Here is a 19,513-nt window from a genome sequence, read left to right on the forward strand (position 1 = left end):
AAGACAAGCACAGCGAGATGTTCGAAGTAACTTGCGGGCCTGCAGCACTTTCGGCAGCGAGCGGTACTCAACACGCTCTAGCTGTGGCAAAAAAATGTGGAATTGCGTTGAGTTGCAAAGGCGTCCAATGCAGAATGTGATGCTCACGAAATGTCGTTACTTGCGTTTTTTGTTTCTGTAACTTCTTCCAAAGAAGCACAGAGCGTAAAAAATCAACCCTGTCTTGGAACCCCACTTGCCGCGACAACGTGGTGATGGGCGTTCATGACTCTCACCGCGCAAGCCATGCCGCTCGCTGGCCGCTCGCTGGCCGCGCGCGTGTCCTGCAAAGAATTTCACGTTCTTGATTTTTCTCGCTTTCCTAGTGTTCATTCTTCGTTCGGCGAAGTAAATTTCGTCAGAAAACGAAAAGAACCTCTGTATACTTCGCAAGCGGCGCTGTCGCTTCTGTTTCTCTGGCACTTTTCAAACTTTTGCGCAGTCTTCGTGCCCAACCTTTTACCCGTTTTCAACGTGGGCTCTCCATCAGGACATCGCCCCTTCTCGCAACTTTCTCAGTCCGTTTGGGCATATCCGGACTTCTCAATCTCTTTTCATCCAGGACCAGTGTTTTACTTATTTTGGCTCATATCGGCTATTGCCGAGATCTGTTTTTCATTTGGGACTCAGCAAGTCTCCCCGGTGTCTCAGCCGCGCTACACCTGGTTGACCGGGGTAGCTAAAGCCACAACGGGACAGAAGAAGCGAAGACAACCTCAAACATTCAGTATCTCGCTCGTCCATGAGGTGGTCACTTCTTTTCTGAGTTGCCTTTTGTCTTGGCCTTCCAACGTCCCAAATGTCGTGTCAGGCCGGTCCGAAGGATCAAGCAAAACAACGCTCTTCCTCAATGGAGGCCTACTGGAACGGGGCTACGGAGGCTCAGTTTCAGCTGCAGCGCGGTGAAGGGCTCGGTTACAATTCTAGCGGTCGAGTAGTCGCACAAATGAATGGTCTTGCTGGCAGCAGCGCTGTACCGTCTGGACCCTCCGTTTCATCTCAGAACGCAGAGACGAAAGTTCCTTCGTGGACGAACCCGTCTTCCATGGGACCTGTGTTCCACTCAAACCCACCCACGGACATGACGGGGTCTGCGCCATCTGGGACACAAAATCCGGTCACTCCCTTATTCTCCGTGGCACAGACTCAACACGGCCAACCTGTGCAGTTGAACTCAGCCACGCGGCTAATAAGCCAAGACCATACTAGTGTGTCTTTCGCCGCTACTCCAACATTTCCGGGAAATTCCCGCTATGCTTCTACTGTGTCGGACACTTTCCAGGCATCGTCGAGCTTCGAGGGAACGCGAATTTCTTCCGTGTCCGGTCACGGTATTTCGACCGGCGAAAACCACACTGCTCAGCAACAGCTACAGCAGCTGCCTGGTCTCCGCGCGTCAGGCTCTCCTGCGGCAGAGAATTCCAGGAAAATGTCGAACCTCTCTTTCACCGACAAGCGATCGAGTGTCCCGGGAGAATACCGCAGCTCCGATGAATCCGCAAGCTGTACGAAAACTCCCGGCGAAGCCAAGCGCACTTCGGTAGACTGTAGCCTGGAGTCAAACGTGAATTCGCAAAGAACCGTCGTATCAGACGTTTCGTCTCAGCCTCGACATCCAGAAGGCAGTGGCCGACGCTCTCGTAAGGTGAGAAAAATTCTTCTTTACGCGCGTTTCGACTTCGGACCGACTGTTATTGCAGCAAGTGTATTACCCTTAGGATCGTTTTTTTGTTGACTGGGAAACGTTGTGATTTGCCACCGTCTCCCCCTACCGTGCCGCATGCAACAGTAACAGAGGCAATGTGTGTATAGCCACCCCTATGTTTTCTCCCAACCGAGAGCTGCCCTGTCATTTGTGCATATACAGTGAGGCTGATCATCTTGTAGCTGACTGCTCACCCTGGTTTCGTCTACTCTTTCTTCAGTGGTATGATACTCATCATTGGTGGCGTTCGACACCCTTAAGGTATCGTCGTTTGGCGGTTGCCTTTGTGTGAATTCACTGAATTGTTCGGTTGGCACAGAGCCAGTTGGAGTTCAGGCGACAATCGCAGAGTACCCTGTGGAAGATGGTGAGAGAACTCCTTCGCCAGGTCACTTGCAAGGACAGTGTTGCCTGAACTGTCGTTTGTTATGTGACAAAGTGTTTCTGCCGTGGACTAATGCATGCGTGTGTTTGCAGCCGACCTGTTTCGACTTGCTGTACAACGACGCCCTTGTGAGACGTGCCCGAAAACAGAGGGAGGAGGAGGCCCTTCGTTCCAAGTACGCCAGCGATGCTGAAAAACACAGAAAGAAGTGCAAGCCGGTTTCGCCGCATAATGTACACGGCGGCCTCAGGTAGTGATACATGGAAGGTAGAGCAAAGCGCGCAGTGGCCGTGCATCATGCGCGACACTCTGTTTCCAGCGTCCTTAGATCCGTAGGACTGCTGTGTCCGCTTTAGAAGAAAGACGACTGTTCCGCTCGCGTTTTGCCGAATAGGCAGCAGAAGCCGTGCCTCATGCGTATCCAAACTTCAAAGAGAGACGCGTGATTGCGTAGAACACAAGGTTCTGTCAATTTTACCTGTGCTTAGGAGTTTTGTTTCTCTGTGTTTTTTTCGTTGACAGGCCGAGTAATGGACAAAAGCAAACCCCACAACAGTGGGAGCAGAGATGGAGTTTGGTACGTGAGGCTTTCTTTATGAACTGTCGAATCACCGTAAAGGAATTGCATGAGCGAACACCCTTCCGTACGTGTCCACGTTTGTTGCTCTCCGACAGATTCGATGTCGCTCTGTGCATTCGCGGGCTCTGGTGTAGGATTTGGTTTCAGCTGCTGTTGCTCCCCTTTCGAGTGGCCAGTTTCTCTTTTGAGAATTGGGGTTCCGTCTCCCTTTCTTGACACTTTGCCTCCTAAACTGCATTCATGCCGGACACGTCTGCTGTCTCTATTTTGTCTCAGATGGTGAAAAGACATCAAGAAAAGCTCCAGACAAACGAGAACTTGCGACGCAAGCTGGACATAAGGTGAATTTTGAAGGACCACACGGTGTCGTAGCGTCGGTCTGGGGTTTCGGAGGAGTAGCAGAGAGGTGTATTGAATCTTCACTCTGGAAAGTGCGAGAAGCGTAGCTGCGTGTGAGGTAGTAACACCTGGAATGACGTCTAGGAAACGGGTGGTCTTCAGTACCTTTCTGGTGCTTCTTCCGTCCTCGGTTTTGTTGTACAGCAAGCTCGAGGACGAAAGACGAGAATGCACTTTCAAACCCGTTACACGGAGTTCACGGAAGCCCCTGGCTCAACAGAGATCATGCCTTATCAAGATGAAGCAACTCGCTGACAAACAAAAAGGTGAGATGGCTGTTAGGCTGTGTTTTTCTGACTTTCCAGCGGTTCAGAGGTGCGGGGGTTCATGTGTATGTTCCAGGCGCAGCGCGTGCACTGGTCGACTGTGATCTTTGCAGTTTGTATCTGCACCTCCAAATTGAGCTAAGCTAGATACACTTCACCGGTGTCTGTCCGCGAGTGGTTCTTCTCTTCTGTCTCCGTGGCCTCGCCTTGCTTGTTCACGTATTTGCCTCGCGATTCGTGGCGATGTTTTTCTTTGTGTGTCGCTGTGGGTGAAACGACTCATTTCTGTCATCTGGACGTGGAGAAGAGGTTCTTTTTGTTCTCTGCATAGTGCTAGGCTTTTCATTTCTGCAGCGTGTTCGTGCGTATCTGTTGCTTTGCTATCTGCCGACAGATCTGATAAACGCTGTGTGTGTCCTTCACCAAGAAGAGCGCGACATCGACGACCTCATCGCGGTGAGTGTGAATGCCTCTGTTTTGGCGGATGGCTTTGGTTTAAATCTCTTGTGTTTCGCTGGCACCTTCAACGTGTGCTTCACTTCTCGCTTTCTTTTTCCCGGGTTTTCCCGTCTCTTTCTGTTCCAACGTCGCCGTCGTAAAATATCTTTTCCCTCCTTGCAGAAGGAACTTCAGGCAGACATTGCCTGCGCGTCGGAATCGGGAAACAACGACGAAATTCACAAAGTCTTGGACTTTTACCGCCATCTCAGAGCAGAAGAGACATCTCGTCTGCGCTCCCTAAAACTCGACCTTGTGTCTCAGGTCTCCAGGTACGAACGCATTCGCACCGCGACAGCCGACCTGGAAGTAGCAAACACTTTCAAAACTTGAACAAAATTACGCGCTTGTTCCTGTATCCGGGAGAAAACCGGGAAACGTAAATACTTAGGATTAGCTCTGCGATTCTTGAACACTCTCCTGCCTCTCGATCCGAGCCGATGACCTGTCTTTGGAGACGCCAAGCTATCTGTAGGCCGTGCAGATACCGTGGCACAGGACAATTCTGGGATGTTCCTAAATTCATAGGTGCCACACATGTGAAACAAGGGTTTCAGGTCGACGGTTTTTTCTGCAGAGGAGAGCAGAACATAGTTGTCGTTTTGCGGGGCTTGGGGGGAGCGCGAATTAACACGTCCGTTGCCTGTGCACAAAGGTTTTCCCCTCGAGATACAGTTGAGAACTTTTGTGACTCAAAACAAGACATCTTTTCACTCTCCTTCGATCTGGGGTTTCAGGTTGGAGCAGCAGTACAAACGCACAGCCGCTGCGGTCAACCTTGTTGAGTCGGACATCGCAGAGACTGTTGGATTCGACCTGAAGCTGGCGGAGCAACTGAACGATGAAATCCGGTAAGCGCGAGACCTTTTCAATCACGGCAGCCGTCGCCTCTATATGAGCATACGACACTTTGGCGAACAGTCCGATTAAGGACAGGACCCTCGCACGCTTGATTTCCTTCGCTTTCTCTCCCAAAACTCTCCTAGCATGTACGTCTCCTGCTTATACTTGTGTTCATTTTCTTTGTGTTCTGCGTCCCCCCCGTCTTAGGCAAGACATCGACGCCGCCAATTCGCTGCGTCTAGGAGCACGTTTCCGTTCGATTCTCGAGGCGGTGACGACGGGTCAGCCGTTGTTTCCTCCAAACGAAAGGGGCGTGTCTCTGCTCTACGACGGCGCTGACGCGGCCTACAGCCGGCGTCAGTCGAAGGGTCCCGACCTGGCAAGTCGGTCGGCGTCCCGTCACCGTTTTTCCATTCGAGGAGACAGTTTCTCCCGGGGACTGGAGCAGCGCCAGCGGTCTCCGGCGCTCTCCCGTAGGGGCGCCAGCACGCGTCGCGTCTCCAGACAAGCCAGCCAGCTGCACATGCACTCGAGCCGCTCCTGTAGCCCCGGGCCGAGTGGCCCCGCGAACGGCGGCGTCCGTCGGTCGACATTTGGCGGCGATGCGCCTTCCGGCTTTGCGAAGCCCCTGCAGCAGAGCATGCCTTCGCCGCAAGTGAGTCCGAGATTTCTCGGCTTCCAGCGCCCCGCCAGTCCCGCGCTCCGAGCGGTATCGGCTTTGTATCCCAGCCCTGAACTGCGATCCAGCAGCAACAGCTCCGGCAAAAACTCTGCAGGGCGTTGCATTTCCGGCTTCGGGGCCTTGACGCCGAGCGACTCAGCCGGGATCCACCATCCCTGTGACTCGTACCCTCAAAACAACCAGTCGCCGAGCAAGAGCTTCCAGATGTCGGGCGGGTTTGGCGCTGTTATCGAGAACGAAGGACTTGCCTTCAACTCTTCGGGAGAAGGCAAACCACTAGACGTCGCTTCGCCTGCAGGCGCCTCGCCGCGGATGTTGACTTCGTGGCAGAAGGAAAAGGCGAAACATGAGATGCGCCAGCGGCTTCCGTCTCGCCATGGGAGCGACGGATTATGGAGCGCGCCGCTGACGTCGCACAGAGGCAGCTTCAACGCGTCGCGGGGCTTCATTGACAGAGACGAAGGCCCGAGTCGAGTGCCCTCGTCCCGTGGTGCGACCCCGCGAAAGGCACCCCAGCACCCAGCCGCGGGTTTAGCGTCTACGCGAAATGCTTTCCAGTCTGTCTCGGGCTACTCCTTGATGCATCCCCCGATGATGACGCAGACTCCTCCGACGCTGGGCCCCGTCTCTTCGCCGGTCGCGAAGAGACAAGCAGGACAGGCACTCGGCAATGTGGCGGCGTCTCCGCGCTTCGCTGGCACGTGGAATGGTCAGCTGAGTGGGCAGCAGGTAGGGGACCCTGGGGTGATGGCCAGCAACGGCGGGAACCCGGCGTTGATAGACACGCTTCCCAACACGCAAAACGATGCGACTTTACACTCGATGCACGGGGGCGGCGCGGGGTACATGAAAGCGATGGCGTTCATGAGCAACCATCCTGGGAACATGAGCAACAATGCCGCTAATGCGGTCGCCAGTGCCGGCAACATGAGCAACAACGCCAGAGGCGCCGTGGTGGCCCCGAGCGGAACGGTTCAGGCCTTTCATCAGTCGTGTTCAGTGCGACCTTTGGGTGGAGCGCAGCTGCGCACCGTGATAGGGAACGCCTTCCCGTGTGCCCGAGCGCCCAACGCGATGGCGGAGACGCCTGGCTTCCCTGCCCGCATGCCTGTGGGTTTCGTCCAAGACAAAGCCCCGCCGATGAGTGCACAACCGAACTACCCGATGGTGGCTTTCCAGGGCGCGCCAATGCCGGTGCAAGGCGTCGGGTCGTTCACACCTCCGTCGCCGAGAAATTTGCCTTACCCAGTGCTTGCGGAGACGCAGGCCATTCTTCAGAAAGGAGTCGTGCAAGCGGAGTCTGACAAGACAGGAACGTCTGTGTCGGTTCAGGGAAACGGATCCCCGGCGCCTTTCCCCACCCAGACAGCTGTGAAGCAGCCGCTCGCAGGCCCCCAGGCTCCCGTGTTAGGCGCGCCGACCCCAAATCTCCCTCGCTTGGCTGGCGGCGCCGTTCTGAAACTCGCGAATAATGGCCACGTGGCTTTTGTCGACTTCGCTGCCACAGCCAAACAACTTCAGAGGGGGGGCATGGCTAGCGCACGCTAGGCAGAAGGGACTTCGAGGATCACGCGAGAAAAGCTACGACAGACTCCCCAAAATATCACACGTCCACTGACGGCGTTTTGCAGGGGGAAACGCCACTAGAAGGAAGGACTTGCGACAAACAACAGACTCTTCACGACAGCGGCAAAGTGGCGCGTCTCGACATCCGGAACTGTGTCGGGAAAGTCTGTGGAGAAACCGTCGCCGTCGATGCCTGTCGCGATGCAGCTTTGTTCGTGAAAAATGGAAAACGCGTCGAAGGAACGTCAACAAGCGTCAATGAAAGAGACAACCGTTCGGACCTCTCCGATCGTCAAGGGAGAGACGAGGTGCCGCTGGAGATGCCAAGCGAGCGCTGTGAATGTGGCTAGGTTTCTCTGAGGGGTCTACGTTCAAACTAACGTTCGAGCCCCCCTCCTGTCCCACGTCAGATACCTGAGAAAGGGATCGACGTGGTTCCGTGCAATTGTGTGCCTTTAAGCTGCAAATGCGTTTACGTCTACATGAATGAATGCGTCGAAAGTGTCTTCTTGCCAAGGCTTATCCTACTCGAAAGTGTTTTGTGATTTCTGCTGCCTAACAAGTCGTGGATCGTTCTCTACACTGCCCCATGTGAACCGCCCAGGCTCAGGGCACCTGAAGGCACCAGGTGCAAGAGCGAAGCTCCGCAAGTTCATTCGTTCGCGTCCTTTTATTAAGGCCACGCTTTTCTATACACCCGTGTTTCTGTTTGGCTGTTCAGTCACTTGCAGTGTACTGCCATTGCTTTTCAATTTTTCTCTGCGCGTTCCTCCAGCAGACTCACTCCTGTTTCCCGTTTCAGATGCGGCAGGGGCGGTGGAACACATCTGTCACTAACCCATGGCGATGGAAGGCATCATCAAGCATGGTATTCACTGCAGCGTGCGAGAACCGTGTCGGCGCTTCCACCTCGCTTTTCTCTTTTCGTCGACCCGTGGGGCTGGATCTGGATAGCCCCGGCCCAGCTGGCGCTCGACAAACTCTTGTCAAGAAGATACAGACGGCCAACAAAAAGGAAATTTCCGCTTTGCGTCGCACTTTTGGCGTGTTGGGTGTGGGGGTGGACCTGCCAAGGGCAAGAGAACTGAAATCGAGGGAGAGCGAGGATGAATATGCACGTCTTCCGACGTAACTCTTTCGCCCCTCGTGCGACAATCTTTTTCCCCGTTTGCACAACCTGACTGCGTCTTGAAACGTTTTTTCCCCTCAGGGTTGGTTTCATCGAAGATACCACGAGACGCAACAAAACACGGATCCCAGGCACCCACAATTTTCTTTCAAACACGAGGCGAGACACTTCCGGTCTCGCTCCCCTAAAACTCCCAAAACTGCCCTCTGAACCAGAGAGACGCCTTGTCGCCCGAGGTTTTCAAAAAATAGCTGAAACCAGCACTTTGTACTTCCCGCAACTCTACCGGTTAATATATATATATATATATATATATATGAGTGCGGATAGAGACATGATGTTTTCATGTCTGCAGTTCAGAAGCCTGCGACCGATGGTTCGTCTGATCTGCGGTCCCGTTTACGAAGAGAACGTCCTCTTTTCAGGCACTTGAAGTTGCGCGAAATTACTGCAAGTGCATATCTGTCCAGGTCTTTCCGCCTGTATAAAGCGAACGTTTTTCAAGAGCTCATAGACTGCGGACCCTGAACCTGAGAAGCCGCCCTTGACAACACATCTGCTCTCACTCCGACCCTTCTTGTGTGTCTGCTTCGGTGCACCAGACATTTTTTGGGTTTTATTGATGAGGCAGAATCCGTTCTTTCCTAAAAGCGTTTCCTGAAGTTTCTAGAGAGCTGCCGATACCTGCCAGGCCTCCAGAGTGTCTTGGGCAGCGGGGAGAACTGCAGTCTGTTGCCACCCGTCGCCAGGAGGAGGCGCTTTGGCAGGAAGCATCGCGAGAAGGACAAGGAAGTTTTCTTTCGTCATTTCTGCCGGCTGCTCTCCTACGCCAACAAAGAGGGAGGCGCTCCCGGAGAGCGAGTTGGAGTCGAAACACCGCGAGGCCCCTGGACTTCTGGTGATTGCCTCTCCGAGAACAAATGGGAGGTCCTCGGCACAGCGAATTTCGTAGCGATTTGAAACCTGGACTCCACACTTGAGAATCAGATCCAAGGCGCGCTGCTGGAGAACAGAGAGAACACGAGACGTGGGGGACATGAACCTTCACCTCAGAAAAACACGTTCACAGAAAAACCTAGAAATGCCATTCGACGCGTAAATGGATCCTTTAGAGCTTCGAAGGCGTCACCTTTGGCTGCTCAGCCTCGTGGTAGCTTGTAGTCTGGCGAGCAAGCGTGGAAGCCGCGGTTCTCTTGATATACTCAGTCCAGCCTCCATTTGCACACGAACACTTGTGGCCTCTATCTTCTGTTTCGCTCTGTCTTCTCGTTCTTCTCCTCTTCGTCTCTTTCTCTAGGTTTTGAGGTGTGTGGCGCATGCAGGGGAAAGTCAAGACCTCGCAGTTCGGCTCCCTCCACAAACACACATCCACTGTGCCTCCTACGTGATCCGTGCGTACCCATCAGCTAATTACCAGCTTGCACGTGAAAATACGGTTTCGTACCTCTGTGGAGAAACGTCTCTGTACAACTACGTTCTATCGACACCTGTGGACTCGCCTCTACGCGAAGGCAGTGAAAGGAAAGCGAAGCAAGTGAGGAAGGGAAGAGAAGGGGAGGGCTCAGCAGATAAAAGAGAGGAGACATGCCTTCGCGTTTGGGAGCAGGCCGAACTAAACCTCGATCGCATATGGGTGAGAGCAGAGCCACATGCCGCCGCGCAAACGAGTTCATTGACCGGACAGATGTTCTGCATTTGAGACGCAAAACGACGTTCACCTATCCACGTCCAGGCCCGAACGTAACATGTGTAACCGAGTTTCGATTTAGATGCACATATGGGCACAATTCATCCTTGTACGGTTTGTACCTACTTGACTCCTCAGTTTAAGTTAAGGAGCCCTTTGTTTATGGCTTGGACGCTTTTAAACGGCAAAAGCGTCGCTTCGCTCGGCCGTCTCTCTAACGCACCTTGAATGCAGCGTAGAGCACGCAGTCTCGCCGACTCTCGGCGGCGGCGAAGAAGATGAATGCTGACAGAGAAGAAAACAAGAGCTAAGGAACACAACAATCACAGACTGTTTGTCAAGGCGCAACGCCTGGACTGTCGCCACAAAGAAACGTCCGCAGAAACCTCTTCTAAGAGCCTTGGAAAAACACATATACTTAATCGAAAACTGGACGAAGCCACCGACGCCGGAAGGACTAAGCTGTCCCCTTACACAGAAGTGGACCATTCGGGAGTCCACTCTCGTTGACGCAGATTGATAGACCGAAGGATTTCGCACACACGAACACTGGGAAGCAGAGAAAAGTTCCAAGCAAATAAACGAGAGATTGGAGAAACGGGCGAAAAAACGAGTCGACCTGTCGGGCAGAAACGAAGTTCGCAGCAGTGCACGCATTTGTTTCGGGGAACGCAGAAGGACAGGATACTTCGAAAGAGAAAAGAGAAAATCCTGACCCGCCGAGTCTTCGTAGCGAAGGAGAAAGTAGCGCGGGCGACCGTCGGTCACATGCTGCTGAAGGAGCGCTGAAAAAGTACGCATGAAAAGCATGTTGTGTCCTACGTGAGAAGAACAATCTCATAAACACTCGCGGTTAAGGAGAGACGAAATCTCTTTTCCTTCAGACACAGGCCACAGAACGCAGACCTCAACCGCGCACCACGGCGACTCTCTATACATCTGGAGAGAAATACGCACACAGGCACATCTGCAGCTTTACCAAGGAGTCCAGAAAGATATCCGTCTCTCTATGCATCTACTCTGCAAGTACAGAAATGTCTATATACACATATATGCATAGCTGTCGATCTATCAAACGCACAGACACCTAATCCGTACATCTAATCAGAAACACACACAAACATGTATCTATCTATGCATGTATTTACACAAACACACGTACATAAATATATGCATATGGCTGCTTGCCTTTAAACGAACACGATGAAGCGTGGATCTTCCGGTACAAGCAAAAAGCTAGTAGTAGGTTGCCGCACACACAACTCAAGTCTGCTTTCTCAGCGAAAACGAAGTTTCCTCTAGGAATGTTTGCCTAGAAACCCCCTCTTTAGCAGAGTAGGCAAGACACCCAAAGACCCGTCGCGGCGTTTTCTCGCTGTTATTCACACTTTCATTCTTCTCTTCGATTTGCGCTCCCGTCGTGACCACCCGTCGGCTGGCTACCGGCGGGTCTGTATCCCGACAAGCCGCTTCTCTAGGCAGGCATGCACACGAACAAAAGCACCTTGCTTCTCCTCTTACCTGGAGTGTCATGGATACAGGGTAGCGCGACAAGCGTTGAATCTTCGTCGTCGATGAACTGAGAGAGCAGGGAAGGACACTCACAACCTGCGACCTATCCCCCAGCTAACTCGTGTTTGCTTGGAACCTCTGTACCACCCGATATGAAGCCTTGTTCGAAGAACAGAGCAACAGCTGTGCATGGTAGACACTGGCAGTTGAAAGCACGATTCTGGGAACCATGATCGCGTGGCTTCTGGAACGTTCGTTTCATGAAAAAAAAAACGGCGAGAAGGGCAGTTCTCTAAAAGAGAAGAGATGTTTTCAAAGAACTAAGCGTCGAACATTCAGAACCGAGTCCTTCATGTTTCGGGGTCTCCCGCCTAATTAGTTTTCAAAAGGCCACCTGTAGACGAATGCCATCTTAAATATCTGCACCACGTGTACACTTGAATACAGAGGGCAAAGCAAACGTAGTAGTAAAAAGGGGCGTTTATGAGCATCTTACAATTTCAATACAGGCGATCTCGCCCTTTCGGAACTCTTCCAATTGTTCCTGAAAAGAGAGAGAAAACCACGCGCTCATGAACAGTGCCGCAGAGAGGCATTCAAACAACAGCTACAGAAAGCTTCAACAAATAAGTGAACACACACAAATATAGGTAGATAGACAGATGGATAGTAGATAGATACGGAGACAGATACATATAGATGGATAAAGACATACAGATATACATAGACAAATATAGGTGGATAGATATAGATAGAAATATATAGATAGATCGACTGGAATGAAACGATATACGTGTATATGGAGGTGACCATAGGTAGGGCTGGGGTAGGGTTTACGATACAGAGAGACACAGACTAGTCGATCCACCGGCAGAAACGTGAGTATAGTAAGAACGGGGACTGGGGGAACAAGAGAGTTGCCACAGAAGGGCGTTTGTTTTGCGTGGCTGGCAATCTTTGAAAAAAGGTTCGCCGACGCTCGCAATGCCAGCGAAACGATCTTCCACTTTCTTGTCGGCGACTTACACTGAACGAGTTGTCTACTGTCAAAGGGACCTGTGGTGACACGGCTGTCGAATCACGAAACACATATCAGAAGGAGAAATGAAGTTTCTTTTCATACATCGCAGAGCGACTTTTCTGGATTTTTCTCTTTTTCACAAAAGACTTGGATCCGGAAAAAACGGAGGACCCGCGGGAAAAATCACATTCACCTGCGTTTGTGAAACACACTCGTTCTACATTTCGACTCTTCTTGGTGACTTCCTCGGTTTTACAGTGGAAATGGAAGTTAGCGGTTCTCCAATCGGCTGTTCGGGTGAGACTGAGGCGGCTAGAGACTCGAAGTGAGCGAAGAATCAAAAAGAGCAACTTTTCCTCAGAGGATTCGTGGGACACAAAGTGCGTACAGTGTATTGGCCTTCTCGCCCTAAAACAAATGGCGATCCAATGAAAACACCCCTCAATGCCCTGAAACCAAAGGCAACAAGAAAATCCAGGAAAACAGGCCCCGAACGAATGGAGACACAGCCGTAAGAGCACAGAACAGACCTCCCCTCTTTCTCGACACCCGACAACCCTACAAGCAGCAAATGCAGGCAAGCCGCTGCGCCGCCGGAAATGGAGACAGAATTTGACCGACGGATCTTCGTGCTGCCAACGGTCACCTCAAGAGTGAAGAAATGCTTCTCAGCGTCTAGAGACGTCGGTGGCAAAGAGAGGAAGCAACAGAGAGGCGAGGGAAAAGGCGACGTAGGAAAAACAAAGAGTGTTGCAAAGTGAGGGATGAGAGACGGAAGACGATAAGAGCGAAGGGGAGAAGAAAAACGGAAAAACTCACGCGATTTTGCTTGCCCACTTTCGAGCGCGGACAGCCGAGGAGGTAGAATCTGTAAAAACAAAGTCGTGAAAGAACGAGATCGAAATATATTTTTTGACAAAGCAGAAAGAGGGAGATAAAAAGACAAGTTGGACAGCGCAGCAAACGCAAAGAAGAAAAGGAACGAGATGGGTGGAGAATCGAAGCATCTCTCGATGTAGCAAGGCAGAAACACTTTCCTTGTCAAAAACCCTCTGCTCATAGTTTCCCATTCAAGGAATTTATTCACAAACACATAGACACGGAGACAGTCAAATTTACAAACATATATATCCATATCTATACCTATATCCATATATATATATATATATATATTGCAAATATGAAGTATGGACATGTAGGCATACGCACTCCCTATTCTGTGAACAGGGAAAGTCTTCTAGACTCTGTTCCTGGAAACTAAGAGCCTCCTTAGTCGCGGAAAAAGTTTCAGGCGCCCACCGGAGGACCTGCCGACTGGAACAAAGGAAGAACAGCGAATGTTGCTTTTTCGAGTTTACTCAAAAGAACACTTCCGGAGGGAGGAACAAAGAGTCTTGCGACGCCTCTGGGCGTCACGAGGAAACAAGCTTGACAATTGTGTGTGGAGAGACAACCAGGCTCTCCTTTGCCTTCAAGTCATCTTTAATTTTTCTTTTCCACGGTTAAAAGCCTCCTTATAATTTTTCCATTTGTCGTAGAACGTACACGGTCGTAGGAGAGGCAGAAGTCGTCGGCGCGAGGCTTTTGCGGCTGCACGCGACAGGCCTGACGCTGAGCTCGTCGAAAGGCTTCCACCGTGAGCAATTCCTGAATAAAACCGACGCAGCGGAGTAGTAGTACCAACAGGAAAGCGAAAGAACATAGCCAGACGAAAGCGAAGCAAGGTAACAGCGAACAGAAAACGAAGAGGAAACAGAGAGAAGAGAGAGAAGCGCGAGAAAACGAAGAGAGGGGAACAAGAGAAACGTCAGCGGCGCATCAGAGAAAAAGCGGAGACGCAGACACAAACACGAAAAGGAGAGAGCGAACACGGAAGCCAAGAAGGATATCCACGAGAGATCAAACTTTTACCTTCTTGCTAGCGTAGTACTCTTTCACAGGACGAGAGAAACGCAGGGAAATCCGAAGAAACCAAGCAGCGTAATCGACGAACGTTCGTCGGCACGGAGAGCAGACTGCCGCAGGAGTCCAGGAAATGACTGCCCTGAAAATTTGTGGACATGAAAGACAGAAAACGTCAAAAAACACAAACAAGCACACATACACTATAGAGACTATCTGTACACACACTCCTGCATATATATATATATATATATATATATGGATATATACATAGTTGCATATATAGATGTATAAATACATATATATATATACATATATATACATATACATATAAATATATATACATTTATACATATGCATATGTGTAGGCGGAAGTGGAAGTATGCAGGGATACGACTGAGAAAAGTGTTGAGGCAGTGGGCTGAAAATGCATTTTCTCGTTGAAAAGGAACACAGCGGTCGACTTGAAGGACACTGAAATTACTGCATTTGAGCGGCACTCGAAATAGACTGACAGGAACAAAACAACGAATCGATCGAACCACTCTTTCGCCGAAAAAAACAAAGACAACAGCAAACAGAGACAAGGACATATGCATGTTCGACGGAAGAAACGCATCCTATATAGTCAGTTAAGGGGGCCGGAGGTAAAAGGGGTAAGCCAACATACAGAAATCCACAAACACAGTATATATATATATATATATATATATATATATATATATATAGGTCGACAAGTAGAAAGGTAGGTACATCTATGAGTGTGTGTTAAGAATCACACATGGTGAGCGGAGACTTCCAGGTGCGGATCTGTGTTTGGCATTTCTTGGCGTCGATTTGTGTCTGTCCTTGGCCAGCAGTCCGTGTCAATGAGCCGTGTTTCTCAGTTTCGTGAACGAGTGTAGCTGGTTCAGAGCATCGAAAGGTGACCACGGAAATGGGAGACAAATGCGCGTTCCGTGAGCGAGAAAGAAGTAGTAGAGGCACGCGTCTTGCTCGGAAAGCGAATCTTGTACAGCGCCCACCATTCCGGGGAATTTGATTCGACGTCAAGACGAAGAAGGAAAATGCGTGGAAAGTTCTCAACTGCGAGTTTTCCGAGTCTGTCGAATCGCGCGTCCAGCGAGTCCCCCTCAAAAGGCAAGGACTCTTCGAGAGAAAGCGAACCTGAAGAAGCGCAACCCAAACGCTCTGCAGAAGGCACTTCAGACGCACCACCTCTGAACATGGAAAACGACGTGAGGCGTTGACCCCGACGCCTGCCACAAACTCCGTCGAAAAAGGGGAACCGAGACGTCGAAAAGACGAAGGCGTCGACACTTGTCTGAGAGCGGAATGCTCTCGTCGATGCACTCCGACACCTGAGCTTCAGCTGGGCATGCACATCTCTCGGTAGAAAGCGAAGACAAGAATTCTTCCCCCCATTTCAGCACATGAGCTCTGTGACAGAATCGGAGGAACGATCCGTAGGGGAAGTCCTCAAATTTCTCAGGCATGAACTCTGTTGTACACATGCATACACGTATCTTTATATATATATATATATATATGCGTGAATGTACACATGCATACGTCTATACGAAAGAATAGAGACGCTTTCGTTGTGAATGCCTTTCTTTTTTTCCGGAGCATGCGTTGGGTTTCTTTGTGTTTCTGTGTTGAGTGCTGTCGTGTCCGTTCTCTTGGTCGTTTCGACGCCCCAAGGAAGAAGAACGGAAGGCGAGATCCGCAGACGACAGCGAAACAAAAGAGAGCGCGACAGAAGACGCAGACAAGGCCGAAACCGTGACCTCAACAGCAGCTGCAGATGGTAAAGATAGACTCGAAGAACGGCGCGAAGAAAGGCACATATGCGAGAAACGTGATTCCTACACGTTGTTTCATCAAAAGAAACCGCGACGAGCTCATCCACGCAAGCACTGGAGGAGAGCGTCGCAAGTTTCTTTTCGAGAGCTTCTTCCACGGTCGCGCGAGGTGGCTTCTGTGTTTCCAAGTCTTGTCGACCTCCGTCTCTGTTCCTCTCCTCCACCCGAACAAAGTCCTCGCCATCCTCCGTTCCCGGGGAACAGAAAATCGTGTCTTTCACTTGCCCTTTCCGCTTCGAAAGCAGGTTTCGACCTTCATCTGTGAAAGAGCTGGAGTCGACACGCTCTGCTCTCCGTCGCGAGGAAGAACTTGAAGAATCAGATTTTTCAGGTTCAGCAGAAGTAACTATTCGCTCTTCTCGAACGTCTTCCTCTTTTTCATGTTGTTTCTCTTGCAGAGATTCTTCCTCCACGACACCTGGCGACTCCGGCTGAGAGTCGGACAGCGACGACATCTTCAAGGGAAAAGCAGTGGACGCGGATAAACTGCTAGGAGAGAAAACGAGGAACTGGGTACGAATGGCTCCGCCAGATTTTACACAAGCATATATATATATATATATACATATACATCGATACATATATCTACACATATATTATCTACTTATATACACATATATTATCTAAATATACATACATATATATCAACATTAGATACATACACATATATATGTACATATGTGTATACACACATATAAATATATATATATATATATATATGCATATATATGCGTATACATGTATGTGAGTACACGAAGGATAAACGACTAGAGGAAGAGAACGCCGTCAGAGTCAAAGAGTATCAAAGGTGGTTGACTGGAGATGCTTTCTTTGTTATTTTCAGTGGGGTATTCTGAGACGGAAGACATGCCTTCGAAAGAGAGCCTGCTTCTCAGGTTTGTCGTGAACATTTACTCAAGAGAAGACGCTGAAAATTCGATCACAAGCTGCCGGTCAAATGTGGTCTCCTTGAAAGACACTTCATTTCACGCTGGTCTTTTGAGCTAGTCTTTTGAACCTTTATCGGACTCGGCGCTCGAATGGTTGTCAAGCTGGGCAAGAAACCCAGAGAGCGGTTGGGAGAGAACTTCTAGTTCGATCGGATTGTCGAACGCCGCTCTGAAAGGGAGGTCGCAGGCCCTTTGCGGAGCGTCTCTGTGTTCAGAAGATAAAGCAGACACGAACGACGAGAAGGCGCGAAACGCACGGAGCGGTCGAGGCGCGACCCTCGCCTCTCAACAAACGTGAAGCGTCCTCGCTATGATTTCCCTTTGCTCTGAACACCTTGTAGGTGGCGATTAAAGAGCCTTCTCTCGAAGATATAGAGGTGAAAAGGCCTTTCTGGCAGTGAGGCGTGGATTGTTTCAGAAGTCTCATCGCAGGTGTACACTCGGTCTCTGAAGGGGCTTTTCTGCCAACGCGAGACTTTAGACAGTCTACTGGTGGGTCGGCACCGGGGAGAAAAAAGGGTCGAGAGGAGCAAGAAAACATCAGAACGCATTGACAGAGAAGAGAGAGGAAGGAAAACCCACGGCAGAAGCCAAGATGAGGACTGTGTAGCCGGTGTGGATCGAGAAAGAAACGCACAGAGAGAACCCGACAGGTCCCTCGCACTGCAGAGGGACGGCGGAGCTAAGAGCAAACAGCGGAGATTCCTCAGAAGACCGCAACGACAACAAAGAAAGTTAAGAAATGGAAGAAAAGTTGTCTGGCTGGCGTCCGGATGCGAATGCGGTAAGCAGGGAAAGTCCTGCTGGAGACAGGAACGGTAGCTGGGACGGTCCCGGCGGAAAAGTGGAATTTTTAAACAGCTGATTCCCCGAAAAATTCCTTTTTTGCGCCGCTTTGCGGCAGACAATAATGCTCATTTGAACTATAATAAAGAAAGTAGATGCATTTTACGAGATCTTGGCGCGTGCACTGCTGTTGCAAATGGGGGCTGGCACCAAGCGCACGGAGCGCGAGGGCACCCCCCAGCTTCTGCGAAGCTCCGAGAGAGTGTTCAGGGCGTGGTATTGTGGCGACAGAGAGGAATTCCTTCTCTATTCCACTCCATGTTGACACAGGCCGGCAGTTAGGAGGCCATTCGCTCCTCAGAGAAGGGAACTCGATGCGGCAAAGGCTAACGAGCAACCGAGAACGTTGGTGGAGAAGTCAAAAATCTGTAGGGTTCCAGTTGACAAAATTCCAACATCTAACGAGACAAGCTGGTTGACGGTTTTGGACGAAATTACTTTCCACAGCGCATAACGAGCCTCAAAATTACGTTCAAGATTTACCGCGATGTGAGAAACGTTCGAAAGAAGTCTGTCAAGCTGGAAATGTGTTCGTTTCATGATATGCATTAGGAAAACTCAAACCTGTTCCTTGTGACTGGAGTTTCACACGCTGTGCGTAGTAACACCGAGGAAGCCACTTCGTATCTGCGTAGAGTGACGGGACACAAACCCAACCTGCTATAGTCAGCAATATCTTGGAGGAGTGTTTCTTCGCAGAGAGTTGTCAATCTAGCATGCGAAATGGAAGTGTTCCATGAAGTCTACCTGGAAGAAGGGGCTTGACACGAATGTCGCAAGTGCACACTTAGAAGTCGCAGCAGTACCTGCGAGCACCGGACCGTTGTCGAGTTCTCGACATTTTCTGGAGGAGGCAAAGGGGATACCGCACTCTGCTTCATCTGTTGCTCATCAGGAGTGATCAAAGTGAGCTTTGTATCGGGTTTCTCGGCGGCTAGTGTGAGGCTGAAGCCGAGAACGCAAGGAAAACGAACAATGATTGATTTGGGTCAAACGCGGAAAAAACAGTTCTGCATCACCAACGGTTCAGTTTCAGCAAAACAGGGAAGCCAACGATGAGGGTGCTGCCTGATCTAAGACACCTAAAATTTACAAGGCATCTCTTTGTGGTACTTCCTTGGTAACATGGTTTACTTTCGACCGGACAAACACTACTAGTGAACAGGAGTGGAGAGGGGCACGATGGGTGTGTCGCGCTGTCTGTCCACGAGAAAAACCACTCATGTGTCTTTGTTTCCTGCAGAGACGGACAGTTTTACGTGGCAGGGAAAAGGATCTACCTCAGAGTCAATAAGACGCGACATGTCTTTCATCCGTGGGCGCTTGGCCCAAGCCGTAGCGTCCCGGTAGTGAACGCGGTATGTGCTGCTGATTTTTCGCCCGGGTGGCCTACGATTTTCCATGTGTCTTTCAACGCGAAAAAGGCCGTGGAATCAGTCGCTTCTCTTGGGAACCTGCAAAACAAAAAAAAATAACGGAACAGCCCCACAGTGAAGAAACACTAGAAAAGGGCGCGCACGGAATTGAACCATGAACCTGCCGATCTGCAGTCGGCCGCTCTACCATTGAGCTACACACCCTGTCGACCAGCTAACGAGTTAGCTTGCTTCTTTCCAGAAGACCGCGACAGAGGTGAGG

The 19,513-nt window shown here is 50.6% G+C and overlaps 2 protein-coding genes and 1 non-coding gene across 3 annotated transcripts; 1 reads left to right on the top strand and 2 right to left on the bottom strand.

The window, feature by feature from the left end:
* Positions 1-838: 838 nt before the first annotated feature.
* TGME49_282070 (hypothetical protein) lies at positions 839-8,330 on the top strand (the record flags this gene model as incomplete). Its single annotated transcript, XM_018781888.1, has 9 exons — positions 839-1,684; positions 2,222-2,304; positions 2,652-2,706; positions 2,986-3,050; positions 3,253-3,374; positions 3,769-3,830; positions 3,996-4,144; positions 4,610-4,723; positions 4,923-8,330. The coding sequence occupies 9 exons, from the start codon at positions 839-841 to the stop codon at positions 6,943-6,945; spliced, it is 3,519 nt and encodes a 1,172-aa protein (XP_018637466.1). The 3' UTR covers positions 6,946-8,330.
* TGME49_282090 (hypothetical protein) lies at positions 8,232-17,943 on the bottom strand. The gene is made up of 11 exons (XM_018781889.1): positions 16,087-17,943; positions 15,240-15,381; positions 14,224-14,356; positions 13,858-13,959; positions 13,132-13,180; positions 12,318-12,361; positions 11,788-11,835; positions 11,301-11,358; positions 10,496-10,564; positions 10,003-10,064; positions 8,232-9,094 (listed from the first exon to the last, which is right to left on the bottom strand). Exons 1-11 carry the CDS (start codon positions 16,670-16,672, stop codon positions 8,759-8,761), a joined length of 1,629 nt encoding a protein of 542 aa, XP_018637467.1. The 5' UTR covers positions 16,673-17,943; the 3' UTR covers positions 8,232-8,758.
* Positions 17,944-19,383: 1,440 nt separating this feature from the next.
* Positions 19,384-19,455, bottom strand: TGME49_282100. Its single transcript has one exon. It is a non-coding gene; the product is annotated as a tRNA-Cys (tRNA).
* Between the last annotated feature and the right edge of the window lie 58 nt (positions 19,456-19,513).

Source organism: Toxoplasma gondii, chromosome VIIa, assembly GCF_000006565.2.
Source record: "Toxoplasma gondii ME49 chromosome VIIa, whole genome shotgun sequence".
Taxonomy (NCBI): domain Eukaryota; phylum Apicomplexa; class Conoidasida; order Eucoccidiorida; family Sarcocystidae; genus Toxoplasma; species Toxoplasma gondii.

Excerpts from the sequence above, each read along its gene's own strand:
- TGME49_282090 (XM_018781889.1), bottom strand. The coding sequence starts at position 16,672 with ATGTGTAGATATATGTATCGATGTATATGTATATATATATATATATAT. Across the intron at positions 15,382-16,086 it reads TTCTTTTGATGAAACAACGT|GTTCGCTTTCTCTCGAAGAG; the intron begins GTAGGAATCACG and ends GCGCTTCTTCAG. Across the intron at positions 12,362-13,131 it reads AAGTGGGCAAGCAAAATCGC|CCGTGTCACCACAGGTCCCT; the intron begins GTGAGTTTTTCC and ends GTGATTCGACAG.